Source organism: Schistocerca americana, chromosome 1 (assembly GCF_021461395.2).
Source record: "Schistocerca americana isolate TAMUIC-IGC-003095 chromosome 1, iqSchAmer2.1, whole genome shotgun sequence".
NCBI classification, from domain to species: Eukaryota; Metazoa; Arthropoda; class Insecta; order Orthoptera; family Acrididae; genus Schistocerca; species Schistocerca americana.
Window position 1 is genome coordinate 511,421,226 of NC_060119.1, and position 23,924 is coordinate 511,445,149.

General features: G+C 42.7%; 1 protein-coding gene across 1 annotated transcript in view; it reads left to right on the plus strand.

Annotated features, from left to right (window-relative positions):
• The window catches only part of LOC124604893 (chorion peroxidase-like), a 243,605-nt gene that overhangs the window by 172,620 nt on the left and 47,061 nt on the right, over positions 1-23,924 (plus strand). The window contains exons 4-7 of the mRNA XM_047136517.1: positions 1,339-1,432; positions 15,982-16,173; positions 18,967-19,163; positions 22,686-22,859. Coding sequence (XP_046992473.1) covers positions 1,339-1,432; positions 15,982-16,173; positions 18,967-19,163; positions 22,686-22,859 — 657 coding nt within the window. The remainder of the gene's footprint in view (positions 1-1,338; positions 1,433-15,981; positions 16,174-18,966; positions 19,164-22,685; positions 22,860-23,924) is intronic.

Below are 23,924 nucleotides of genomic sequence, written 5' to 3' on the forward strand. Positions count from 1 at the left end.
TCGCTGTCCCGAGTGCACGCCCGAAAGATGATGGAACATTATGTCCGCCGGGAAAACTTCAAGAATCAGATAACGGTAATGTCTGGTATTTGTGCCATATTCTGAATATTGAGTGATTCTATTAGAGTACACATGCAAATTAAGTAATAAAACGATGTTAATGTTTTGGAAACAGATGGAATTTTCTAAGGATTATCGGAGCCCCAATGGTTTCTGCCTCAAACCACCATTCTATTAATTTTTTTAAGTACTAGCCACTGCAAAACAGAGACTCCAGGCGGCACGCTGAGGTATTTCTACGAATGTAAAGCAATTCAGAGGTCGCTTACAGCGTTCAAAGCAACATTCAGCTCGGAGAGTTTGCTACGTTATTTTAGGTGGTTTATATTCGCACATTTTTAGTACGTAATTAACTTGACGTATAGTTTTTGCATAGTTACCAAAGTGAGGAGACAATTAGCGATGAAAGTAAATATGTCTACAGTTACTGTAACGTAAACTTGTGTTTATATTACAGATTTTATGAGTGAACTCTCATTATTAATTTTGTAATTGGATGTACATTTATTCAATTTCAGGCCCGTTTTTTAATTATTATTTCGGACTATAAATTTTATTTAGGCTTTATGAATTCATGGAAGTTTCGAGACGTCATCCATTATTTACACATTCGTCTTTTATAGAAGAAATTTGGAATGATATGGATTCAGAGGCATCTGAGGCAGGTACATGAGGAACTTCAGCTCCTCTGCCAAGTCCTGGACTACGGAACTCATTGGAAATGCAATTTATGACGACGTTGATAGCGACAGTGAAGATGGGCCTGTCACGTTAAACTCACAAATTAGTAGCTGCGCGTGACTTCTCTGAATGTAAGCTGTCAGTCTTCCGTGGAAGAGTTTCTGAACATGTTTACACAGGAAATGATGGTGGTTGATATGTCCCAGTAGTTCCAAACTGAAACAACCTCCATAAAACAATGGACTGTTAACTTTCCGACAATTTTCTTGTTGTTTACGATAACAATAAAGTTTAATTTTGTGAAAAATGTTAAAATCATATATTTTTTCATGTTGTTGGGATTCGAAGGGTTAACGAGGAAAATGAACGACTGGCATTTTTCCACCAAAGTATTTTTTTTCAGATGTAAAAGTAGTGATTAGTGCTAGAAAAAGTTCTCGTATTGTCAGATATCGAACATCATAACTGTCACGAACCTAAACTAAACGAGATACATTTCACGATCCATTTAATTTTGTAGATTAAATTTTTCCCTTCACCTGCAATTAATTCTCTCAATGTTGCGTTTATTAACATGTCTTCATGTTCGATTTGCAGATGTTGCGCAGCCAAAGTCACAGATATGGAAGGCAGAGGAGGTGGCCACGCTGGGAGAATTGTTGCTGGACATTTCCATCAACTTGGCCAAAACGTGAGTATTGGCACACGAGCTCTCTCACGATATCGTTCGTGAAGCTCACTAACGCCCTTCCTCCTACAGCAAACAATATTGTAATAACCATTGACGCTGACTTACCAAGATGGCAATGGCATTAATCTTGCAAGTGTGGACGAGAATATCAGGAAGACAACACGATTTAAGCCTGTGGACGTACGACTTTTATTCTGTAGCTTGTTTTACATCGAACACGTACGACAGAGTATTTACAAGCTCACATACAGCAAATGGCTCGAGGTGCAAAATCGCTATTCTTTACACACGAAGCGTCTAGTCTAAGTTCGCCTTATGCACACTGCTACTGCAAGGGATACATGGATACCACGGTATTTATTTCCGATTACATTTCTACCTTCATATTAAGAAGCCTCGGACGTTTTAGGGCTTCATACATCAGTATTTGTTGTGACTTTCGCGATACGTGTGTGATTTTCGTTAAAGCCAAAGTTGTCTGACAACCTATTTTTTTCTGTTGATAATAGCAGTCACAAAATTACAGACTTTTCCTACAGAGTGGGCAGCCATATGTTTAGGCTTTATCCTTCTTATAGCCGTGTACATTAGGACGACACAAAGTGTGATTTTTTTACCTCCCACTCTTTCCTTCATTACCAAACTGACTACTGATTCATGCCACAAGTAGTCTTAGCAACTGATCCCTTCTCTTCGTCATGTTGCGACAGAATTGTCTCATCGACCGCATCGTTCTTTCAGTGAAATTGTGTCATAAATTTCGTTTTTCCTCAGATCTGTTCAAAATGGTTCAAATGGCTCTGAGCACTATGGGACTTACATCTGAGGTCATCAGTCCCCTAGAACGTAGAACTACTTAAACCTAACTAACCTAAGGACATCACACACATCCATGCCCGAGGCAGGATTCGAACCTGTGACCGTAGCGGTCGCGCGGTTCCAGACTGAAGCGTCTTGAAACGCTCGGTCACACCGGCCGACTCCCCAGATCTGTTCAGTATGTCATTAGTTATTCGATCTACTCACCTAATTTTAAACATTCTTTTATAGCACCAATTTTCAAAAGCTTTAATTCTTTTTTTGTCTGAGCTGCTTATTGTCTACATTTCACTTTCGTAGAATATTACATTTAAGACAAATATCTTCAGAAAAGAGTTCCTAACACTTAATTTTATATTTTTGATGCTGTTGCCGTCTTCAGTCCGAATATTAATTTGACGTAGCTCTCCACGATACGCATTTCAGCGCAAGTCTCTTCAACTCTGAGTAACTACAGCAACCACAATCCATTTGAACCTGCTTACTGTACTAGGCTACTGGTCGCCTCTGTAAATTTTACCCCCGTCACCACTACCCCATCCTCAACACCAAGTTGAAGATTCCTTGATCTCTCATAATGCGTCGTGTGAACCGATCCCTTCTTTTAGTCCAGTTATGATGTATATTTCACTTCTGTTGAATTCTGTACATTACCCCCTAATTAGTTAGATGATCTACCCATGTAGTCTTCAGCATTCTTCTGCAGCGCCGCATTTCAAAAGCTTCTGTTCTTGTCTGAACTGCTTATTGTCCAAGTTTCACTTCCGTGAAAGGCTGCACCCCACATAAATGCCTTCGGAAAAGAATTCCTAACACTTATACTTATATTCGGTGTTAACAAATTCATCTTCTTCAGAGACGCTCTTATTGCCATTGCCATTCTATGTCTCGGGATTATTCTGAGAAGGAGGTCGGTGATGGACAACATCTTCAAAATGAAACTAATATGTGAGAACGCACGAAGGTTGGACTGGAGACGCACGTTGCATTGATTGACCTCCAGAAAGCATACGACAATTTACCCACTAACAAACCGTGTCAAAAGTTGAAGGAGACAGAGTTAGATCAAAGACTGCTAAAGGTATGAAATGATAATTAAATAGATACCCTAGCTGCAAACCGGCGTTAATATACTTCATTGGGGATATGTTGAAAATGTGTGCCCCGACCGGGACTCGAAACCGGGATCTCCTGCTTACATGGCAGACGCTCTATCCATCTGAGCCACACATTTTCAACATGTCCCCAATGAAATATATCAACGCCGGTTTGCAGCTAGGGTGTCCATTTCATTATAATTTCATTTCTAGCAAAGCCACCTGGTCATCAACGGTAACTGTTCTTTCGGGAACAGATACTACTGCCATATTTTGCTAAAGGCTGTTATAAAATTACACGGAAATAGAACAGCGAGAGCAAGGATTGGAGATAACTTGACAGAAGAATTCGAGGTGAATATGGGTCTGTGGAAGGCATGTGGGCTGTCACCGACCCTCTTTAAGATGTATCTAGGAGCAGTCCTGCAGACTTGGCAGATTATAAGAGTGACAGTAGAGGACAGCAAGATAGTGAATCTGTATTTTTCAGATGACCGGATTGTACTAGACGAGATGAAGATGATCTGAGTCATATGATAAGAAAGATTAAAGAGGAATACAATAAGACTGGCCTGAAGATGAATATGAAGAATTGTGAATACTTGACTGTTTGAACGGAAAAAGTAAATAATCTGGAGATAGAAGTGATTGTAGGTGTGGAAAAGGAAAAATAACTTGGGGTACTACGTAATTAACAGAGCACAGACAATGATGAAATCACTAGCAGAATTAATAAAGGACGAGTTGTAACAAGAGCAACGAACTCTATTCTGTGGAACAAAAATATAAGAAGAAACACGAAGAAGAGAGTGTACAAGATTACAGTCCACAGTGCAGTTTTGTATGGAGCAGCAGGAGACACGCTAGAAAAAAAAGAAAAAAAAAGAAAAGAAAATTAAATGTTGAGGAAGGTAAAATAGAAGAAGATGGCAACTGGGGGCGGAGAAACAGCGCCAGCCAGCCGTAGATAATACGCAAGAAGAAGAAGCCATTCTATATTTTATATCCTCTCTACGTCAGCGATCGTAAGTTATTTTTAGTATCTCATTTCCTAGTCTAATTCCCTCAGTATCAGATTCGTTGTAATTCTTCTACCGGTCCCTTTTTAACACGATCTTAAATCCATCTGGGGTACCCCGTTTCTTTAGCACAGGTGCAAACTTAAGTCGTTCTGTGGCCTGTACATAACGATTGCAGGCGAAGAAAGTAGTAAGACTGTCCGCTGACTCGAGAGAAAGGAGAACGTATAAAGGCGCGAGGGTTCGGCGGGCCAGCAGGGCTGCTGAAATAAGCGGGCGGCAGCGGCTTAGCGTGATGTGGGTGGCGCGGGGCGGCGACGCCCACTGCAGGAATGCGGCAATGTGGGTCGCGGGCTGCCTGCCGCACTGCTGAGGCACACCGTACTGACTGAGCCTGACGTCCGGCAACGCGAGCCGTCTGCCGAGGGGCGACGTCCCCTGTGACATCCCACCCAGTGCGCAGAACGTCCAACAAAGGCGTTACACTACTGATGTCAGCAGCTCGTGGTTTTGTTGTTAGCATTTATGTGAAATACAGAATTGGGAATGAAAGGGAATAGATGCGTGGGAATTCGAGACTTCCAGCAGCACGGGGCATTATGGTAATGCAGTGGCGAAAGTTGAAAGTTTGTGCCGGACCTGGAGTCTAACGCGGATTTACCGCTCTTTATGACCGTTGCCTTAACCACTATGGCCGTCCGGACATGATCCCTGACCGACTCAGATTTCTAACGCACATTGCAATGCAGCGTCCCTCGTCCATTAACCACTACTGGCAAACTGTTTATTGCCGTAGGAGTTCGAACGATATTAGTGTATTCGTAATGAAACGACAGACATGCCCGACTGAACAACACCACTGACATACATACACTGAATAGCTAAAGAAACTAGTACACTTGTCTGATATCGTGCAGGGCCCCCGCGAGCATGCAGAAGTGCCGCAACATAACGTGGCATGGACTCGACTATTGTTGAAGTAGTGCTGACTGACATGAATTCTGCAGGGCTGTCCATAAATCCATTAGAGTACGAAAGGGGGGGGGGGTGGACATCTCTTCTGAACAGCACGTTGGAAGGCATCCCATGTCTGGGGAGTTTGGCGGTCAGCGGAAGCGTTTAAACTCAGTAGTGTGTTCCTGGAGACACTCTGTAGCAATTGTTGACGTGTGACATGTTGCATTGTCCTGCTGGAGTTGCCCAAGTCCGTCGCTGCAGTCTGGAACCGCAAGACCGCTACGGTCGCAGGTTCGAATCCTGCCTCGGGCATGGATGTTTGTGATGTCCTTAGGTTAGTTAGGTTTAACTAGTTCTAAGTTCTAGGGGCCTAATGACCTCAGCAGTTGAGTCCCATAGTGCTGAGAGCCATTTGAACCCAAGTCCGTCGGAATGCACAATAAACATGAATGGATGCAGGTGATCAGACACCATGCTTAATTACGTGTTACTTGTCACCTGTAAGCGTCGTATCTAGACGTGTCAGGGGTCCCATATCACTCCAACTGCACACGCCCCACACCATTACAGAGCCTCCAACAGCTTGAACAGTCTCCTGCTGATATGCAGGATCCATCTATCCATGAGGTTGTGGCCGGCCGAAGTGGCCGTGCGGTTAAAGGCGCTGCAGTCTGGAGCCGCAAGACCGCTACGGTCGCAGATTCGAATCCTGCCTCGGGCATGGATGTTTGTGATGTCCTTAGGTTAGTTAGGTTTAACTAGTTCTAAGTTCTAGGGGACTAATGACCTCAGCAGTTGAGTCCCATAGTGCTCAGAGCCATTTGAACCATTCTTTGAACCATGAGGTTGTCTCCATACCTGTACACGTCCATCCGCTCGATATAATTTTAAACGAAACTCGTCCGACCAGGCAACATGTTTCCAGTCATCAACAGTCCAGTGTCGGTGTTGAGGGGCCCAGGCGAAGCGTAAAGTTGTGTGTCGTGCAGTCATCAAGGGTACACGAGAGGGCCTTCGGCTCCAAAGCCCATATCGATGTTGTTTCGTTGAATGGTTTGCAGTTTGCTTTAGGACTGCACTTCTGTCACGCTGAACGATTCTCTTCAGTCGTCGTTGCTCTCGTTCTTGCAGAATCTTTTTCCGGCCGCCGTGATGTCGGAGAACTGATGTTTTACCGAATACCTGACATTAACGGTACACACGTGATATGGTCGTACGGGAAAATCCCCACTTCGTCGCTACCTCGGAGATGCTGTGTCCCATCGCACGTGCGTGGACTATAACACCACGTTCAAACTCACTTAAATATTGATAACTTGCCGTTATAGCAGCAGTAACCAATCTAACAACTGCGCCAGACGCTTGTTGTCATATAGAGGCGTTGCCGACCGCAGCGCCGTATTCTGCCTGTCTACATGTCTTTTTATTTGAATATGCATGCCTATACCATTTTCTTTGGCGCTTCAGTGTAAGAGCGCCTCCTCTCCTTGACGTTTGTTTCAATGCGGATGCACTAATATCGTCCGAACTCCTAAACGAATGAATAATTTGCCATTGGGAGGGGTGGGGGGGGGGGGGGGGGGGCGTAATAGACGAGGGACACTGCATTGCAACGTGTGATAAGTTGGAAATGTGAGTCCGTCAGGGATCGTGTCCGGATGTCCGAAGCGGCTAAGACAACCGCCTATGAGAAGCGGTACATCCGGTTTCGAGTCCCAGTCCGGTACTATCACCATTGCATTACCACAATGCTCTGTGCGGCTGGATGTCAGGAATTCCCACCCACCCCTTCCCTTTATTTCCCCATTCTCTATTTCCTGAATATATTCCAGTCTCTGTTTTCCTCTACAGTTAACACTTTCAACAACTCTCTCTAGTACCATGGAAGTTATTCTGTGATGTCTTAACAGATGTCCTACCATCCTGTCCATTTTTCTTTTCAGTGACTTCCATATACTCCTTTCATCTCCGATTCTGCGGAGAACCTTCTCATTCCTTACCTTATCAGCCACGTAATTTTCAATATTCTTCTGTAGCATCACGTCTCAAATGTTTCGATTCTTCCGATTTTCCCGCAGTCCACATTTCGCTGTGACCCAAACGTACATTTTCAGAAATTGCTCCCTCAAATTTAGGCCTATGTTTGATACTAGTATTCTCTTGATCAGAAATGCCTTTTTGGCCAATGCTAGTCTCCTTTTTATGTTCTTGCTCCATTCGTCTTTGGCTTTTTTGCAGCCTAGGTAACAAAAGTCCTCAACTTCGCGTACTTCGTGATAACCAATTTTGATAAGTTTCTCGCTGTTCACATTTCTGCTACTTCTCATTACCCTCGTCCTTCTTCGGTTTACTCTCAGATCATATTCTGTACAAATTAGACTGTTCATTCCTCGCAAAACCTCATGTAATTCTTCTTCGCTGTCACTGAGGGTAACAGTGTCATCAGCGAATCCTATCAGTGATATCCTTTCACTTTGTATTTTAATCACACTCTTGAACTTTTTTAGTATTTCCATCATTACTTCTTGAACGTATAGACTGAACAGTAGGAGCGAAAAATTGCATCCTTGCCTTACACCCTTCGTTCTTGGACTTCCATTCTTGTTGGTTCTTGTGCAAATTGTATGTCTCTATACGCATCTTAATCTACCTGATATTTTATCTTGATCCCTATTCAAAATATGAAGGTAGCATCAGAATGGTCCACAATGTTCGTGGTACCTGCTCTCTAAATCAACGCAACAGAGTTTCACAACAGTCTCCTACATTCCAAAGAGCGTTTAATTTCGTTGCAATTATATCAGTGGGTCTCCTTTCAATTAAATTTATCATATTGGCTTATGTAAAATGAATGTTATTTTATTTTACGTGTATTTTCAAAAGCATAGTCAGTGGTCTAATATTGTTCTATATCTGCAGATGACGCTTTCTAGTAATTTCATGTCTGTTGTATACACTGAAGAATTTTTGAGCTTTTACATACTTCATTACAACTGTTGTTTAAACTAATTTATCTAACTAAGAATCAGTATCTTCACAAATGGATATAATGCATATAGGAATAAAAATGCTATTTTTCGTTACAGTATAGTACAGTATATAAGATCACGGTTTAAATTTAAAGGACAGCTATTAATCCCAGAAACCCTTAATTTATTACATATGACCAGCGCCATGTGGGTACCGATATACCAGAGCAAAAACTGTGTTTCTTCCATGTAAAGGCTTGTGTCATTTGTCATAAGTTTACGCCACGACACATTGGTAACTGTATGATTCTTCTGGTAATGTACTGATGATCACTAAGCTATAGTCTTTATCTTGATCTGCATTGCATTACGGATTTTGGGAGTGACTGCTGCCCTTCTTTAAATCTGAATATTTGACGGTCGCTGTACACACGTGCATCCTGGATTCCAGTTCAGTTAAGATCATTGTTTTCTGCCCCAACTATGATGAAGTGGATTTCGTTCTGTTTTACATAATGGTTTGTATTTATAACCTGTACATTTGCGTGAAATCGAATTAAAGAAACAATACTAAGTAGAAAATTGTTATTTGTGTATTAAACAATTATTCATAGCCCCAGAAAAACAGTCCATCAAGTGTTAATTGCTATAAGAATTATAGTGTCATGGAACAGAGAGTCTCTCTCTCTCTCTCTCTCTCTCTCTCTCTTATCTATTAGAGTAATAATTGACAGCTCGTTACAAATTAAGGGCAATGGCAATATTTCAGCTATGATAAAAACCTTAAACAATATTACTTTCTTTACATCCCTGTCTCGCCTAACATCATTCTTCTATCTGTGTTTAACATACCCAGCCTAGTCCAGTTTCAATCAGTATTCAAAATTGTTCAAATGGCTCTGAGCACTATGGGACTTAACATCTGAGGTCATCAGTCCCCTAGAACTTAGAACTACTTAAACCTAACTAACCTAAGGACATCACACACATCCATGCCCGAGACAGGATTCGAACCTGCGACCGTAGCAGTCGCGCGGTTCCGGTTTGAAGCACCTAGAACCGCTTGGCCACCGCTGCCGGCTCGATCAGTATTAATGAAACGATTTCCCGTAGAGCAGATTTCCGTTAGTCTCAGAAGCTGCATAATAGCTTAACGAAAATCTCGAGGATGATGGCCAGACAACCGCTTCAGAACGAGTGTAGGGGCTTTCTAATTTCTCTGTTCGTCCATTGAGCAGTAAAATATGAAAACTCTGCGCTCCTATTCTTTTGCGCTCTGTTGCTCGTAACTAGACGGATTTCACAGGAACGAAGTGAGTTTGAAGGGCAAGATAGACTTGTACGCTTCGACAGAATGTAAGTCCTCATTTGCTTCGGTGAACACGAGGGGCATAACGCCGCTGGGAGGTAACCACGTTAACTCGTACAGAACTACACAACCGGAAGTGGGAAAGAGAAAGTTGTGACCGAATGTCAATATCGAACCAACCATCATGTTTTTATTCGTTGCTGAGAAATGACTCCATTAGAAAACTAAAGAAAGTTAACGGCAGGGAATAGTGACTCCTCACTTTGAAGGAACGGAGAGCTTCATTTATGCTTATGATCATACAGACAAGCAAAGAAGATAGAAACTAGAACGAATTTTCACTCTGAAGCGGTGTGTCCCACATTCGAATCTCGAACCGGCACACAGTTTTAATCTATTAGGAAATTTCAAGGTAGAAATGGCTCAACATTAGATGTTGCTGTTACAGAAATTATTAACTGACATCATGTCTATCTAATATGAAATACTGTGCTTTCCACCTTAATAACAGTTGCCGAGCTAACGCTGGAAAGGAACACCGCTACAAAACTCTAGTACACCAAAATAACTGGGTGGTACTTGTCACCGCACTCTCCCAAGTTGTGTGTTAGAAAAAATCCTGCATAAGCTGACTGGTAAAACTTGTAGACCACAGTAAGACAGAATGAACACACCGGTTCCCGCTTAGTGTTTATCTGTAGCCAAATTGGCATCTCTAACTTTTCAAGTGCAAACTGTGGACAGGTCACCTCCATTCTACATAAATGAATAAACTGCAGCGGTCCTTTGGCATAGCATCACCAGACATTCGTCGATAAACAGTGCCATTGGAGAAAGGACCGTGGCAGTGAAATGTCAAACTCATCTTGTGTTTCGATATCAAGCAGCATGACAACGTTTCAGAACAAATGAACACTTACTTAAGGGCAATGCTGACACTTGCAAAAACACGCTCGAAACCTAGACCCCGACGGTGAGATTAGAATCATAATCAGTGGTTGCTATAAATCGATAAGCTTTCTTCCAGACACATAAAGCCTGCTTGGTAGGGCCGAAGCAGAATTTGCTCCAGCGTCACAAGTGCAGACTCAGTTCCAAGAAATAGGTTTCAGTGTGGAGACCACATTCTGTAAGTATGGAGAACAGCTGACCACAAAGCACATACTGTAATGTAATCAATCGTTTGTCATGTCGGAAGAATATTGGGACATAAAAAAATAACACATAACATCTGCTATCAATAAAATAAACGCAGCATTACACTAAAGGCTTCTTCGGCAAGTGCTTGGCCACTTGACGTGGCCTGGGTGCGACAGACAGCTTACGATGGGCATTTTGTAATTAATGCAACACATTTTCTTTCTCGGCCAATTTTAGTTGAAAACATGTTGTGGGGCATCGTGGAATATTCCTATTTCGGCCTCTATAGTTTCATGAAGTTCCGATAGGTGGCGACGCTATACACAGCCTTCAAAATGGCGTCTGTATTGGAGGTGCGTTCCAAGCAGAGAGCTCTCATTGAGGTTCTATTGGCGGATAACCAGAGCATCGTGGATATTCATAGGCGCAAAAAAAAAAAGTCTACGGAGAACCGCAGTGACAACAGCACGGTGAGCCGTTAGGCGAAGCGTCTGTCATCGTCGCAACAACGGTCTTCGGCATGCCAGCCGCCGCACACAGCTGTAACTCCTCGCTCTCGAGAGGACCTTACAAAACTTCATTGTACTGCTCTATCCTCATCCGCCATAGCGCCTGAATCTAAAAAATGTTCAAATGTGTGTGAAGTCTTATGGGACTTAACTACTGAGGTCATCAGTCCCTAAGCTTACACACTACTTAACCTAAATTATCCTAAGGGCAAACACACACACCCATGCCCGAGGGAGGACTCGAACCTCCGCCGGGACCAGCCGCACCCTCTATGACTGCAGCGCCTAAGACTGCTCGGCTAATCCCACGCGGCGCGCCTGAATCTCCAACTCTTTGGCCCAATGAAGGATGCCCTCCGCGGGAGGCACTATGTGCATGTTGGTGAGGTTACTTATGCAGCAAGGCGTTGACTCCGACGTCGACCAGTGAAGTGGTCCATGCAGGTATACAAGATGGCGTAAGGCCGTTGCATTGAATGGAGATTGTATAAAAAGTAAGATTTTGCAGCCAAAAGAGTGGTGAATAATATGGTATATAGAAATCCTGCAAAAAAACGACGTGATTTTAGAAAAAGATGTGCTACATTACTTATTTAACGCCGGCCGGAGTGGCCGAGCGGTTCTAGGTGCTACAGTCTGGAACCACGCGACCGCTACGGTCGTAGGTTCGAATCCTGCCTCGGGCATGGATGTGTGTCACGTCCTTAGGTTAGTTAGGTTTAAGTAGTTCTAAGTTCTAGGGAACTGATGACCTCCGATGTTAAGTCCCATAGTGCTCAGAGCCATTTGAACAATTTTAACGCCTCTCGTACTGTGGCCGCCGCACCTCGACTACATGAAGTGGCCAAGTTTCTGCCATAAAAACGTTTAGTTTAATACTATGTTTATTTTACTGATAGCAGATTTTATATGTTGTACCTTATATTTCAAAATGTTTCCGACACGACAGATAAATGATTGATGGAAGTGTCAACGTAGACTAGTTGGAACAGTGCCCAGTCGGCTGTCAGGTGTACGAGCTGGCAACGTGCCCCTACGACCGGCCTTTCTGTCCCGTTATTGTATCTGGGCTGATCTGATCGCGAGACAGGACAATGGCACGGGGGAGCCATTCATTGACACTTGTGGCCCGCTTTCTGCCTCCTGCGCCGGCCCTCCACACGAGACCAGAAGCGTCTTTTGTCAAACGCTTTGTGCGCTGTTCTGTGTGGGACTTGTACATGGTTGGGGTGAATAAGAGATGAGAGCGATCTCGGAGAAAGTAGGTCCACGCCGAAAGCTGTGATTTGACACCCAGATAATCCAGTGTATCTTCACCACTTGCAAGTCACCGCACTCTTTCCAACAAGTAAACCGCTTTCGCTGCCCCATTTCTAAACTCCCTCAATAGTAAAGAAAATAAAATTATTAGTATTTTATGGAGTAGTTTACAATCTTGGATGTAATGACTCATATTTAGCTTTTTAAGAAAACTCAGAACTTTTCAGGATATTTCCTTTCAGTAAGTGAGGAATCAAAGCAATTGCTTCCTCAAGTGGTTCTACAATAATTCAGTTTGCCACTGCAGTCTTACTGCACACATAGATGCGTTTGGCCTCACAATGATTGCAGTTATTGCTTGCCTTGCAGAATGTTGCCAGATCACGAGTGCTTTTTTCGGACGCCTTAGCAGTGATCATAGCAGAACATTCCAAATCACTGTCGTCCTCTGCGTTATGTGCGTTGCCATACTTCGATCCACTCTTATAAAGAAAGATGTGTTCATTGGTTGTTTCCATGTATAACGATTACTGATATTATTAATTTACTTGGTGAGTTGTTTAGTGTGGCCAGATTAAGATCTTCAGGCTTTCTTACGTTGAATTCGGCATGCCACAGTTTGCAATGTAGATACACATATTTTAAGTCAAACTCAAGCAAATTTAATGAGGTTGTAAAGTGGTTTAAAGTAAAAATAACCATCTTACACGTATTGTAATAACTTCAATACAACCAAAATTTACAGTGGGAAGGAGAAAAAATAAACAGAAAAAAGGAAAAACTAATTAAAACTTCTACAAGATTTTGGGTAGCGTTATTGAGACTGCAGATCATTATGTATATGGACTCAGTGAGGAGGAATGGGATAGCTACTATAATGTCAAAAAATATACCATTAATTTATATTTAAGCGGGGGAAGTTTGTGGTTTATCTCTTGTTATCGAGTAGGCCCGAAATCGAGAACTTGTAAGAAATGAATATTTGCGACAGAAACTTTTGGCCTGAGGGAGGACAGAAAGTACTCTAAGTTTTTGAATGTTGATGATTTTTCGATTAGAGGTACTGGACAGTGAGGTACGTCGGTAATGTGTCCCACACACGAATTAAGGGTGGGGTATTCAGATCTTGTTGGACGACGTCGCAATACACGATGATGAGCAACACTTGCTTCTGTTGATGTCTCTGTTAAAATGCTTTCTTGTATTTGTAAAATATGAAGTGATGCATATTCCTTATGGTACAAGCATACGACAATTTTCACACTGGTTTAAATGCAAGTCCAGATTAAAGTGTGTACTCTGACTGAGGAGCTGAAAGACATTCCTGTATTACATGCAATGATCTAAGAGTTAATGGAATTCAGCTTAAAATAGATTTTGGGGAAAAAATTTCCGTCATGTAACTACAAAATACGTTTATTTTGCCGACCGGTTTCGAGACATTGTTGTTTCATAGGGCTCTTATTCCGCTTTTGATGGTTGTCTATGGCGCATTAACTCTGCATTTGCGCACTAGTTGTACAGCGCTAACTGCACGGCTGGTCCCGGCGGAGGTTCCAGTCCTCCCTCGGGCATGGGTGTGCGTTTGTCCTTAGGATAATTTAGGTTAAGTAGTGTGTAAGCTTAGGGACTGATGACCTTAGCAGTTAAGTCCCATAAGATTTCACACACATTTGAACTTTTTTTTTCAGCGCTAAATCAAATGTGTAAGTTGTATACATCTTTATCTCTGTGGGGTTTTCTATATTGTTTAATTTCTTCTTTTTGGACACAGTTATTATAATGTTCGTCTGTCTCGTTATTGCTTTCATTAACAGTGAAGAAATAATCCTTCGAAACAGACCTGTAAAACAAACATATTTAACAACTGATTGGAGGGCTTTGTTCCCTTATACCAATCATAAACAGTCAAGAGATCCTCACTAATGGTTTTATAGCAACTGTTACACTTTTCCGATCTAGCACTCAGATATAACTGAAGATAATTCGTATAGCCAATGTTAATTTACAGTGTGAGAATATGTGGGTAAACTAAAAATTACTGCAATAATATGGTCGTCATACAGACAAAACGATCTCGACCCTTCCTGTCATACTCAAAATGCGTGACAGACTGCGGCACGAGCTCCGTGTTTCACTTGTTGCTAGTAGCTTTCGACCAATCAACCATCTGTGCGTTGCTAACGTCTTCTGTCCCACACGCGCACGTGCAGGCAGGTGCGAAGTTTGGGGGAAAAATGGAGAGAGGTGCTAGCAGATTAACGCAGTTAGTATGCCAGTGAGGCGTGCTCAGACGGCCTGCAGGAAAGTGCGACCCGAGAAAGTACAAGATCCAGATTCCATTTACTATCCAGAACGAAAGTATAATTTATTGAGGTATTAAATTTTCTGAATATAGATACGTTACTGATTCGCTCACTATTTACGCTGAGAAAAAGTAGTAACATCCTCACCACCCGTTGTGAAGTGGTAAATCACAGTGATTTTTCAGCGTCATTTGCATTGCATAGTGAAAGTTATTAAATGTGTTAACAATAAAGCAAAACAATGCTTTTCTAGGCATGGTCATGTTGGGAGGGATATACCCTTCCTTTCACGCAATGTTTCTAAGTATAACAATTTGCGTATATTTTCGATGAAATATCCAAATTATTTCTTTCTCCCTCTTCTCCAAATGAGCATGCTCATTCTGGGATCATGTCAATCTCTTCCTGGGTCCAGAATCCATTGAACTGGGTTTTACCCATTTGACTCAAGGAAAGCAGTGAGAATAAACAACACAATAGAAATTGGGTTATCTTTGGATGTTCACTGGATTGATAATTCCAAAACGTTCTCTACGCTTGTCTATTACTGTAAATACCGGCAACCTGTCATTGTGCATTGTACTTCCTTGTATTGTGGCATAAAACAGTATAAAAAAAGAATAAAAAAGAACAAGTTGCAGGAGAAGACACAGGGAAAATATGCTTCAGCGCTTCACGAAGGTAACACATCAGGACTGCAGTACTGTTCTTCAAATGGCTCTGAGCACTACGCGACTTAACATCTGAGATCATCAGTCCCCTAGAACTTAGAACTACTGAACCCTAACTAACCTAAGGACATCACACACACCCATGCCCGAGGCAGGATTCGAGCCTGCGACCGTAGTGGTCGCGCGGTACTGCTCTTCAACCAGCTGAAAATTTTGTCATTACGTACGAAATAACAAGAACATTACGATCACCATTATAGCATAGGAATGAACACTACTAACTCAGGCGTTGGATACATCGTGTAAGAAAGAGGAAACACTTATCTACTCTTGTGCATATGAACCGGAGAAGTTAAGTGAATTCTTCACAGGAAATACTGAGATTTCTTTAAGATTTGCCTGCCTGTATAATATTTTTGTTGTGTTTGCCTTCAAAAACCTCACCAACTTTAGAATCTGAGCTCATCGTGACGATCTGTTTCTTACATTCTAGATATGGACTGAGCTACGAAGAGATCGAGAAGGGTTTACCTCTGATCGACACTTCTAAGACGCTGATCCGCGAAGTGTGTCCTGCTTTCCTGTCCAACGTGGAATGCAGACCCGGCAAGTACCGTCGCTATGACGGTCTCTGTACCAACCTGCAGCACCCTACCTGGGGCGCCATCATGACCCCCTTCTCTAGGTAAGTTCGCAGGCATCTGCTGTATCGATACGTGCTCGAGAAATGTGCACAGGCATCTAACGACTGTGCTGACTGCTCTGTGATAGTAGAAATATTAGCTGATTAACCCATTCACCGCCAATTGTTTTCAAAGCGAAGGACATTAATACATCGTTATTTTAATTAATGTCGTCTTTTGGAAGTAAGTATAAGGAAAAATTCCCTCTGTTTAGTTTTCCTATGCGGGGATGCGGGAGGGAATGAGACATAAAAGGTTTTTCTGAAGACAACTGCGCAAAAACTGCGTGACATACAGTTAACAAACGCATATCAGTGGACAGAGCATCTTCCAAAGTTTTTGACTCACATTACAGTTGCTCATTATGGTCACCGTCTATGATGCGGCGAACGTCAAATGGTGCGTGCAATTTATTGACACAAATTGTCAGAGAAGGCGCGACCGCAGATGTTTCTGCATAACAGTTCATTGGGTTGCCTCTCTGCAGGCGCGAAGGAATCGAATGCGACAATACGTAGCGGATAATTTGTCTACGTGTTGTGAGACGCCTGCACGTCAGTTCAACTACGTCACGGCGCGTATTACGAATCGGAACTTGGAGAGGTACTCTGTTCAATGATATGTGTCATTTTTCGGTATGTCTCGTAATGTTCGCGTAGGCGCCTAATGAATCTGTCGTGGGGAGCGTGTGTCACCTCACTTGTTAAAGGCAGAGTAAAGCAAGTGGTGCAGTCATTCGGTAAGACCCCATATTCAGGAACTTAAATACACAAACAGATGTTGATGTTACGTAATAACAATGTTCCTTTTCTTGATAGAATCCAAGATGAAATCCACAGTCGACTAAAAACAATAATGTAACGAGTATGGAATTCTGCTTCCCCGTAGTTTCTACAGTTGTCAAAAACTAATCCGATGCAGTTTTGTCGATTTTAAATGCATTTCGTGTGATCTCGTCTCAAAAATCTTACAACCCCTTCAATTTTCATGTGTTCCAAATCTATTTACATACCCAGCTAAACTACCAACACATATCCTTTACGACCTCATTGTTCCCTCTTTTTCACTACATGGAACACCTTCACCTCCCCCTGCCTACATGGTCTCCCTACTGTACTCGCCAGATGTCCCATTTGCCTTCCAAAGTCAGCTTTTAGTTATTACTTCCGCCTGATCCAGAAGACAGTTATATTAACATATAATCCACTTTTATAAACAAAAATTCCACCTTGCCCTTCTGTGTCCTTGTCCCCTGAGTTCCTACCAACACTGTATTGCTCTCATCTCATTTTTCTTCAGAATCTTAAAAATTTTACCTTTCCAACCTTGAGTTCCACCCTCAATACACAGTACCTGCTGTCCCTTCTGCTACGATAAAACGACTATAGGCCACCACCTAAATATCAGACACCATTTCAATTTTTACTATTCCACTGCTTTTAGAGAAATGGGTGACTGACAGCCTGTCAGCTCCAATCATACGGATTGTTACTATGCACTTAGTTCACTAAAAATATGTATTTAGTTGTAAATAATAACCTATTTTACATGATTATACCGCTGACAATTAAAATTTCAGCAGCACGAAGGCAACACGCAACGAATGTCAAATTAATATGAAGTATACTATGTGCTTCGATATGAAAATGATTACCGTTTCAACGAAACAGCTCAAAGCAGACAGGAGTAACGCCATCTACACGCTGTATATCAGGGTAGATAATTCAGAATGTTGCTTGTTTGTGAAAAGACAGTATTTCGATCCCTCTAAGAAGGACAAAAGTTTGCCAACTCGTGTTGGAACTCGATAGCGGCAGGAAGCCTATTGAGAGAGGTGATTATCGTTCCGCAATACTGCTACTCGCCTTGGTCAGAAGCGCTGCCTATCCTGATAATGTGGAATCGAGAGTTTCAGGAGGGCTACACTCAACACTGTGAAGTTTCTCAGCGTCCCTGTACGTCTAGAACTCGAGGGAACAGACGTTTTGTTCGCTTCGCCATGTCTGATCTAGTCACGCAGGATCACTTTGAGTTAAGAAATGGATTTGTTTAGAGCGAAACAAGCTTCCATACGGACCATACAGGCGTTGCACATGCTGTGGAAGAATGGGGTGCCTCTGGTTTGCATTGCCGTTACGTAACTAAAGTGCCTTACCCTATCTTTGAGGTTTCTGTGATGTTATCTTTCAACAAGATATCACAAGACCGCATGTTTCCCATGGTATTCTGCCCTACCACGGTACAGAGGGTTTTCGACTGCTAACATGACCGAAACATTCTTCTCTTCAGAGCTTTGATCCACTGAAAACATCTGGTCATGAGTTCCGGAGGTCTCACACGCCACCAGCAATCACTGTTTATGAACTGCGGAATAGAGTTGAAGCAACACGGAATAATGTACCCCTATCTGTCACCAGCGTTTAGTGCGAATCGATGCCCTGCCGGCTTAATGCCGTTATACAAAATTTCCCGCCCTGTAGACCCAGAAATCATCTACAAATTTAATCATTTGTTCTTCCTGCTGTCTTGTATTACCCACAACAAGTAAAATTTCGTTATTTACCATTCTTCTTGGTGTTGAAATTTTGGTGACCAGTAGCGTATTTAACATACTCCTTGAATCACTGTGAATATTAGACGTTTTTCTGTATTAAAACGTAAACGCCTTTGCCAACTTAAACATTTTTGCCAGCTGTTGGTCCACGTCTACCTCACGAGTCAGAGAGTGAAACAATAACAAAAGCCAGTAAGGAATGTGATGAAGATGTGTGACGGAACTCGAACGGCCTTCGCAGGTTGGTGGGTCCGCTGTACGCTGACGGCATGACGGCGCCCCGCATCAGCGTGTCGGGCAACCAGCTGCCGCTGCCGCGGATCGTGTCCCGGACGATGCACCCCGACGAGGGCTATCACGACCACGCGGGCACTGTCATGGTCATCGCCTGGGGGCAGTTCATGGACCACGACTACACACTCACCGCCACGCCGCTCGGTAAGTGCGAGTCTCACCCTTTCGAATCAGTTGATTTACAGACTCTTTGAAGTCTTGCTCGAAAAGTACAGCCACAACAAGTCGTAGTTCGCTGCAAGTTCAACTGTGATGCATTAAGATGCTACAAAACCAGTCTTCGTACGTAACGACCATAGAGCACGAGAATCTGGTGACATTAACTCCAGAATAAGGACTTCCAATCATGGAGATATCGTCAGTATTTGATTGGAATTTCGAAGAATGGAAGAAGAATACTGTTCTCGAGTATCAGCTCGGTCATCAGTGCCAGTCGTTAAGTCCCACATCTCTACTACGTGTCTCTTGGAGTGAGGGCTAATTGCAAAGGGTTTTATTGCTCCGCGCACAGTAGTCCATCTCCGCGCGGTGTGATGATGTGTTAATTGCATATACTGACTGTAGAAGAGTGTAATGGATATTTGTACAGTGAGGTGCAATGAATTGTGTTGTGTGGGGATTAGAGAATGAGAGTGAGATCCAGCGCTGGCACATAGCCTACTCTCCTTGAATAGCAGCAAAGAAGTCGCCGTGTTTAACGTCCCCACCCGATGGAGGAAAATCATCGAAAGTATCATATACTCTCACCCCGGCGAGGTCTGGAATTTAATTCAGCACATCGGTGCAACGACTGGTGTTCAGAAACTTTACGTCACCACCCATCCTTCCCTTGCCAGCCAAATACTGATGAAGAACATTTCCTCCAGTACCAGGGTTTGAAGCGGATACATCTGAATAGAGCACCACCGCACAGGTGTGAATTAATGACCTAGGCTAAGGACGTGGACATTAAGGAAATGGGGCCTTGCCAATGATGATCCCCCATCGGACGAAGCCTTTAAGAGAGAAGTAATCTGCGCTTTAGCACACGGTTTTACGCTATATTCGTCCATTACAACACATATACATCATGTCACATAAGTCGTAATCACGTTCATCCAAAGCTGTTGCATGTAACTTAGTAACAATCCATTATAGGAAATTCGTTACCTGTATCCTTTTATCTTACTTTACTTACAACATTCTCGATCTTCATTCCAAATTTTTATAATCATTCTGTAAAATGTTTCAAAAAATTGCGTTTTCGAATTTGAGTAGGCTCAGAATTTTCATGTGTACGCAAAACCTCCGAGTACGCACCCAAACTTTAAACATTCAAGTAAGAACTCAAAATTAATTGCATAAAACGTGCTGAATTGACAAGAGTTTGCTGCAGTAATTGTACTCTATTTAAAAGTAATTTATCATGCCTACAGCCAGTCGTTGAGATTATTAGGATGGAACATTTACGGTACTTACCTATCTGCTTGTTTTGGCGCGCTCTGTGTGATTTAATTTCGTTCCTTGACCTGCGGAATAGACGGCGATCCTTAAATCATCAGCTGAATTCAGGGTGTCCTTGCAATAAAGTGGAAAACAGTAATTATGCTACAGGTAGTTAACAATATCGTCGATGTAGACATCAAATATACTCCTAGGGTCCGACCGGTACGGTCACGAGCACAAGCGAGGTGATGCAATCGATGTCGTGCTGTTAACAAATGCATTCGCGTCGGTCATCTACATCTACATCTACATTTATACTCCACAAGCCACCCAACGGTGTGTGGCGGAGGGCACTTAACGTGCCACTGTCATTACCTCCCTTTCCTGTTCCAGTCGCGTATGGTTCGCGGGAAGAACGACTGCCGAAAAGCCTCCGTGCGCGCTCGAATCTCTCTAATTTTACATTCGTGATCTCCTCGGGAGGTATAAGTAGGGGGAAGCAATATGTTCGATACCACATCCAGAAACGCACCCTCTCGAAACCTGGACAGCAAGCTACACCGCGATGCAGAGCACCTCTCTTGCAGAGTCTGCCACTTGAGTTTGCTAAACATCTCCGTGACGCTATCACACTTACCAAATAACCCTGTGTCGAGACGCGCCGCTCTTCTTTGGATCTTCTCTATCTCCTCTGTCAACCCGACCTGGTACGGATCCCACACTGATGAGCAATACTCAAGTATAGGTCGAACGAGTGTTTTGTAAGCCACCTTCTTTGTTGATGGTCTACATTTTCTAAGAACTCTCCCAATGAATCTCAACCTGGCACCGCCTTACCAGCAATTAATTTTATATGATCATTCCACTTCAGATCGTTCCGCACGCATACTCCCAGATATTTTACAGAAGTAACTGCTACCAGTGTTTGTTCCGCTATCATATAATCATACAATAAAGGATTCTTCTTTCTATGTATTCGCAATACATTACATTTGTCTATGTTAAGGGTAAGTTGCCACTCCCTGCACCAAGTGCCATAGGGTAGTAACGCCAAATTTTGCCACAATGTCCTAACATATACGTTCGTCACATATCCCACACTGATTTCTGGCATTATTTCATACAGTGTTGCTTTTCTGTTAGCACTGACAACTCTACGCAAACTGCGGTACTTCGGTCATTAAGTGAAGGCCGTCGGCCATTGCGTTCTCCGTGGTGAGAGATAATGCCTGAAATCTGGTATTCTTGGCACTCTTTTGATACTGTGCATCTCGGAATATTGAACTCCATCACGATTTTCGAAAAAGGAATGTGTCATGCGTGTAAGTTCAACTACCACCTCACGTTCGAAGTCTGTTAATTCCCGTCGTGTGCCCACAATCACGTCGGAAACCTTTTCACACGAATCACCGGAGTATAAATGACTGTTCCGCCAATGTATGCCCTTTTCTACCGTGTGCACCCTATACAACTGCCATCTATATATGTACGTATCGTAATCGCCTTACTTTTGTCACCTCCCTGGAGACAGCTTGTGAAGATGAAAGTTGTTCGAAGGCCATGGTCTATTGCACTTTTCTGCAAAAGAAGTTTCGCAAGGATCCACCCACCTGTGTACCATTATTGACACAACAAGGTAGTCAGTTACAATTGCAGTAAACACAAGAATATCGTTACTAGATCATGTAACAATGGGAAGAAGATACTAGGGCAGACGAATCAAAATTCTTTCCACACTATCTTGACTGCAAACTCAATGGGAACTTGCGTATCATTCATCGTTGCTGTCTTCCTACAGAAAAAAATGTTTTCTTGGAAGCTGCCTACGCCTCAAGGTTACATCGGCTCTCCGATCTTGACAAGATTTCTAGGGGATTCCTGGTCCTACCATTCGCTAAGTGTGAACATCACTGAACTTGCCTTGGTATGTAATTGAAAGTCTTCTCACAAATCAGCCTTTTGCATTCTACTGTAACTGAGTCACGCTCCTCACACATACATAAGCAAATCTGGTGTGGCCTAACTCTTACCATTTGCAGAATCCATTAAATTAAAAATTAAAATTTTTTGCGCATCGAAATGAAATAATATGATGCCGGTTGGCTTATTGAGGCTGTAATGCTCTTACCTTAATTCTTTCTTTAATTCTTTACCCATCACATAGCAAAACAACAAAAGGGAACTAAGTAGTGAAGGCAAACATAGTGTTTAGCGACACGTGATTCTGCTGTGCTGTTGCAGACCCTCTGAATCGCAACGAACCGGAGGAGTGCTGCAAGCGGCCGCCGCACCTGAAGAACCCCTACTGCCTGGACATCCTGATCCCAGAGGACGACTACTTCTACAGCCTGTTCAACGTCCGTTGTCAGGACTTCGTCAGGGGCTTCCCGGCACCAAGGCCTGGTTGCAGACTCGGTAAGTGGCTTCCCAAAAAAACTTTACTGCTCTGATATCGTTAGACTAGTTGTGTATCGCGACTGTAAGCAGAACTTAAAGTGAAACTACTGGAGAACTGGATTGGGGTGCACTCAGCCTCGTGATGCCTGTTGAGGAGCTACCTGACTCAGAGGTAGCGGCTCCAAGATCGGAACGTCGACAACGGCCGGGACTGCGGTGTGCTGACCCCATGCCCCTCCATACCGCATACGATGATGATTAACTGAGGATGACTCGGCGGTCGATCCACTACCGCGTGGTCTTCAGAGCCTGATCGTGGTGTTTCCTTTTTTGTTGGTGATTTAATTTTTTTACCTAGTCTTCGCCTACGAACTTTTCGGTTGATTAGAACTACCTGATATACGACAGTCCAAAGCCGGAAATTTTTAGGTATTTTGAAAACAGCGCACACTTCGCTGCGGAATGAAAATTCAACACTTCTAAGAGTGTCTTCATCAGAATTTAAATATTTAAAGTGGCCTATAGGGCTTTAGTCACAAAAATTTTGAAAAGAATACATGAAAGGCGAGTCACTGTGGGCTGCTCATACCTATTGCTACCTGTGGCTTTATAGGTATGAGCAGCTCACAGTGGCTCGTCTTTCATGTATTGTTTTTAAAATTATGTGACTAAAGCCGATCTGGCTTGTTATTTATTTTTACGTGACATGTAAGTACTGTCTCTTTCCTGTGCTGTTAGTCAGTACTTACACTTTTGTATAAAAATTTTCTTTTCCCATAAATTTGTAATTATGTTATAGGCCACTTTAAATATTTAGATTCTGATGAAGACACTCTTAGAAGTGTTGCAACTTGGTCAAAAAGACTAAAAATCGTCACCGAGGACGTATTTAGTTCAACTTTATAAACGGTCAATGAACCAAGCGGCCATGTTTAAAAATCTACTGCCTTCTGAAGATGTTAATGTTATTCAGTTCTCTACTATAATGCGGGAGAATACTGCAGAGACGAATTACTGCTAATGAGAAGGATTTCGAGAAAGTGGCTGAACGATGTAGTGGGACAGAAAACATTTTGCCCTGAT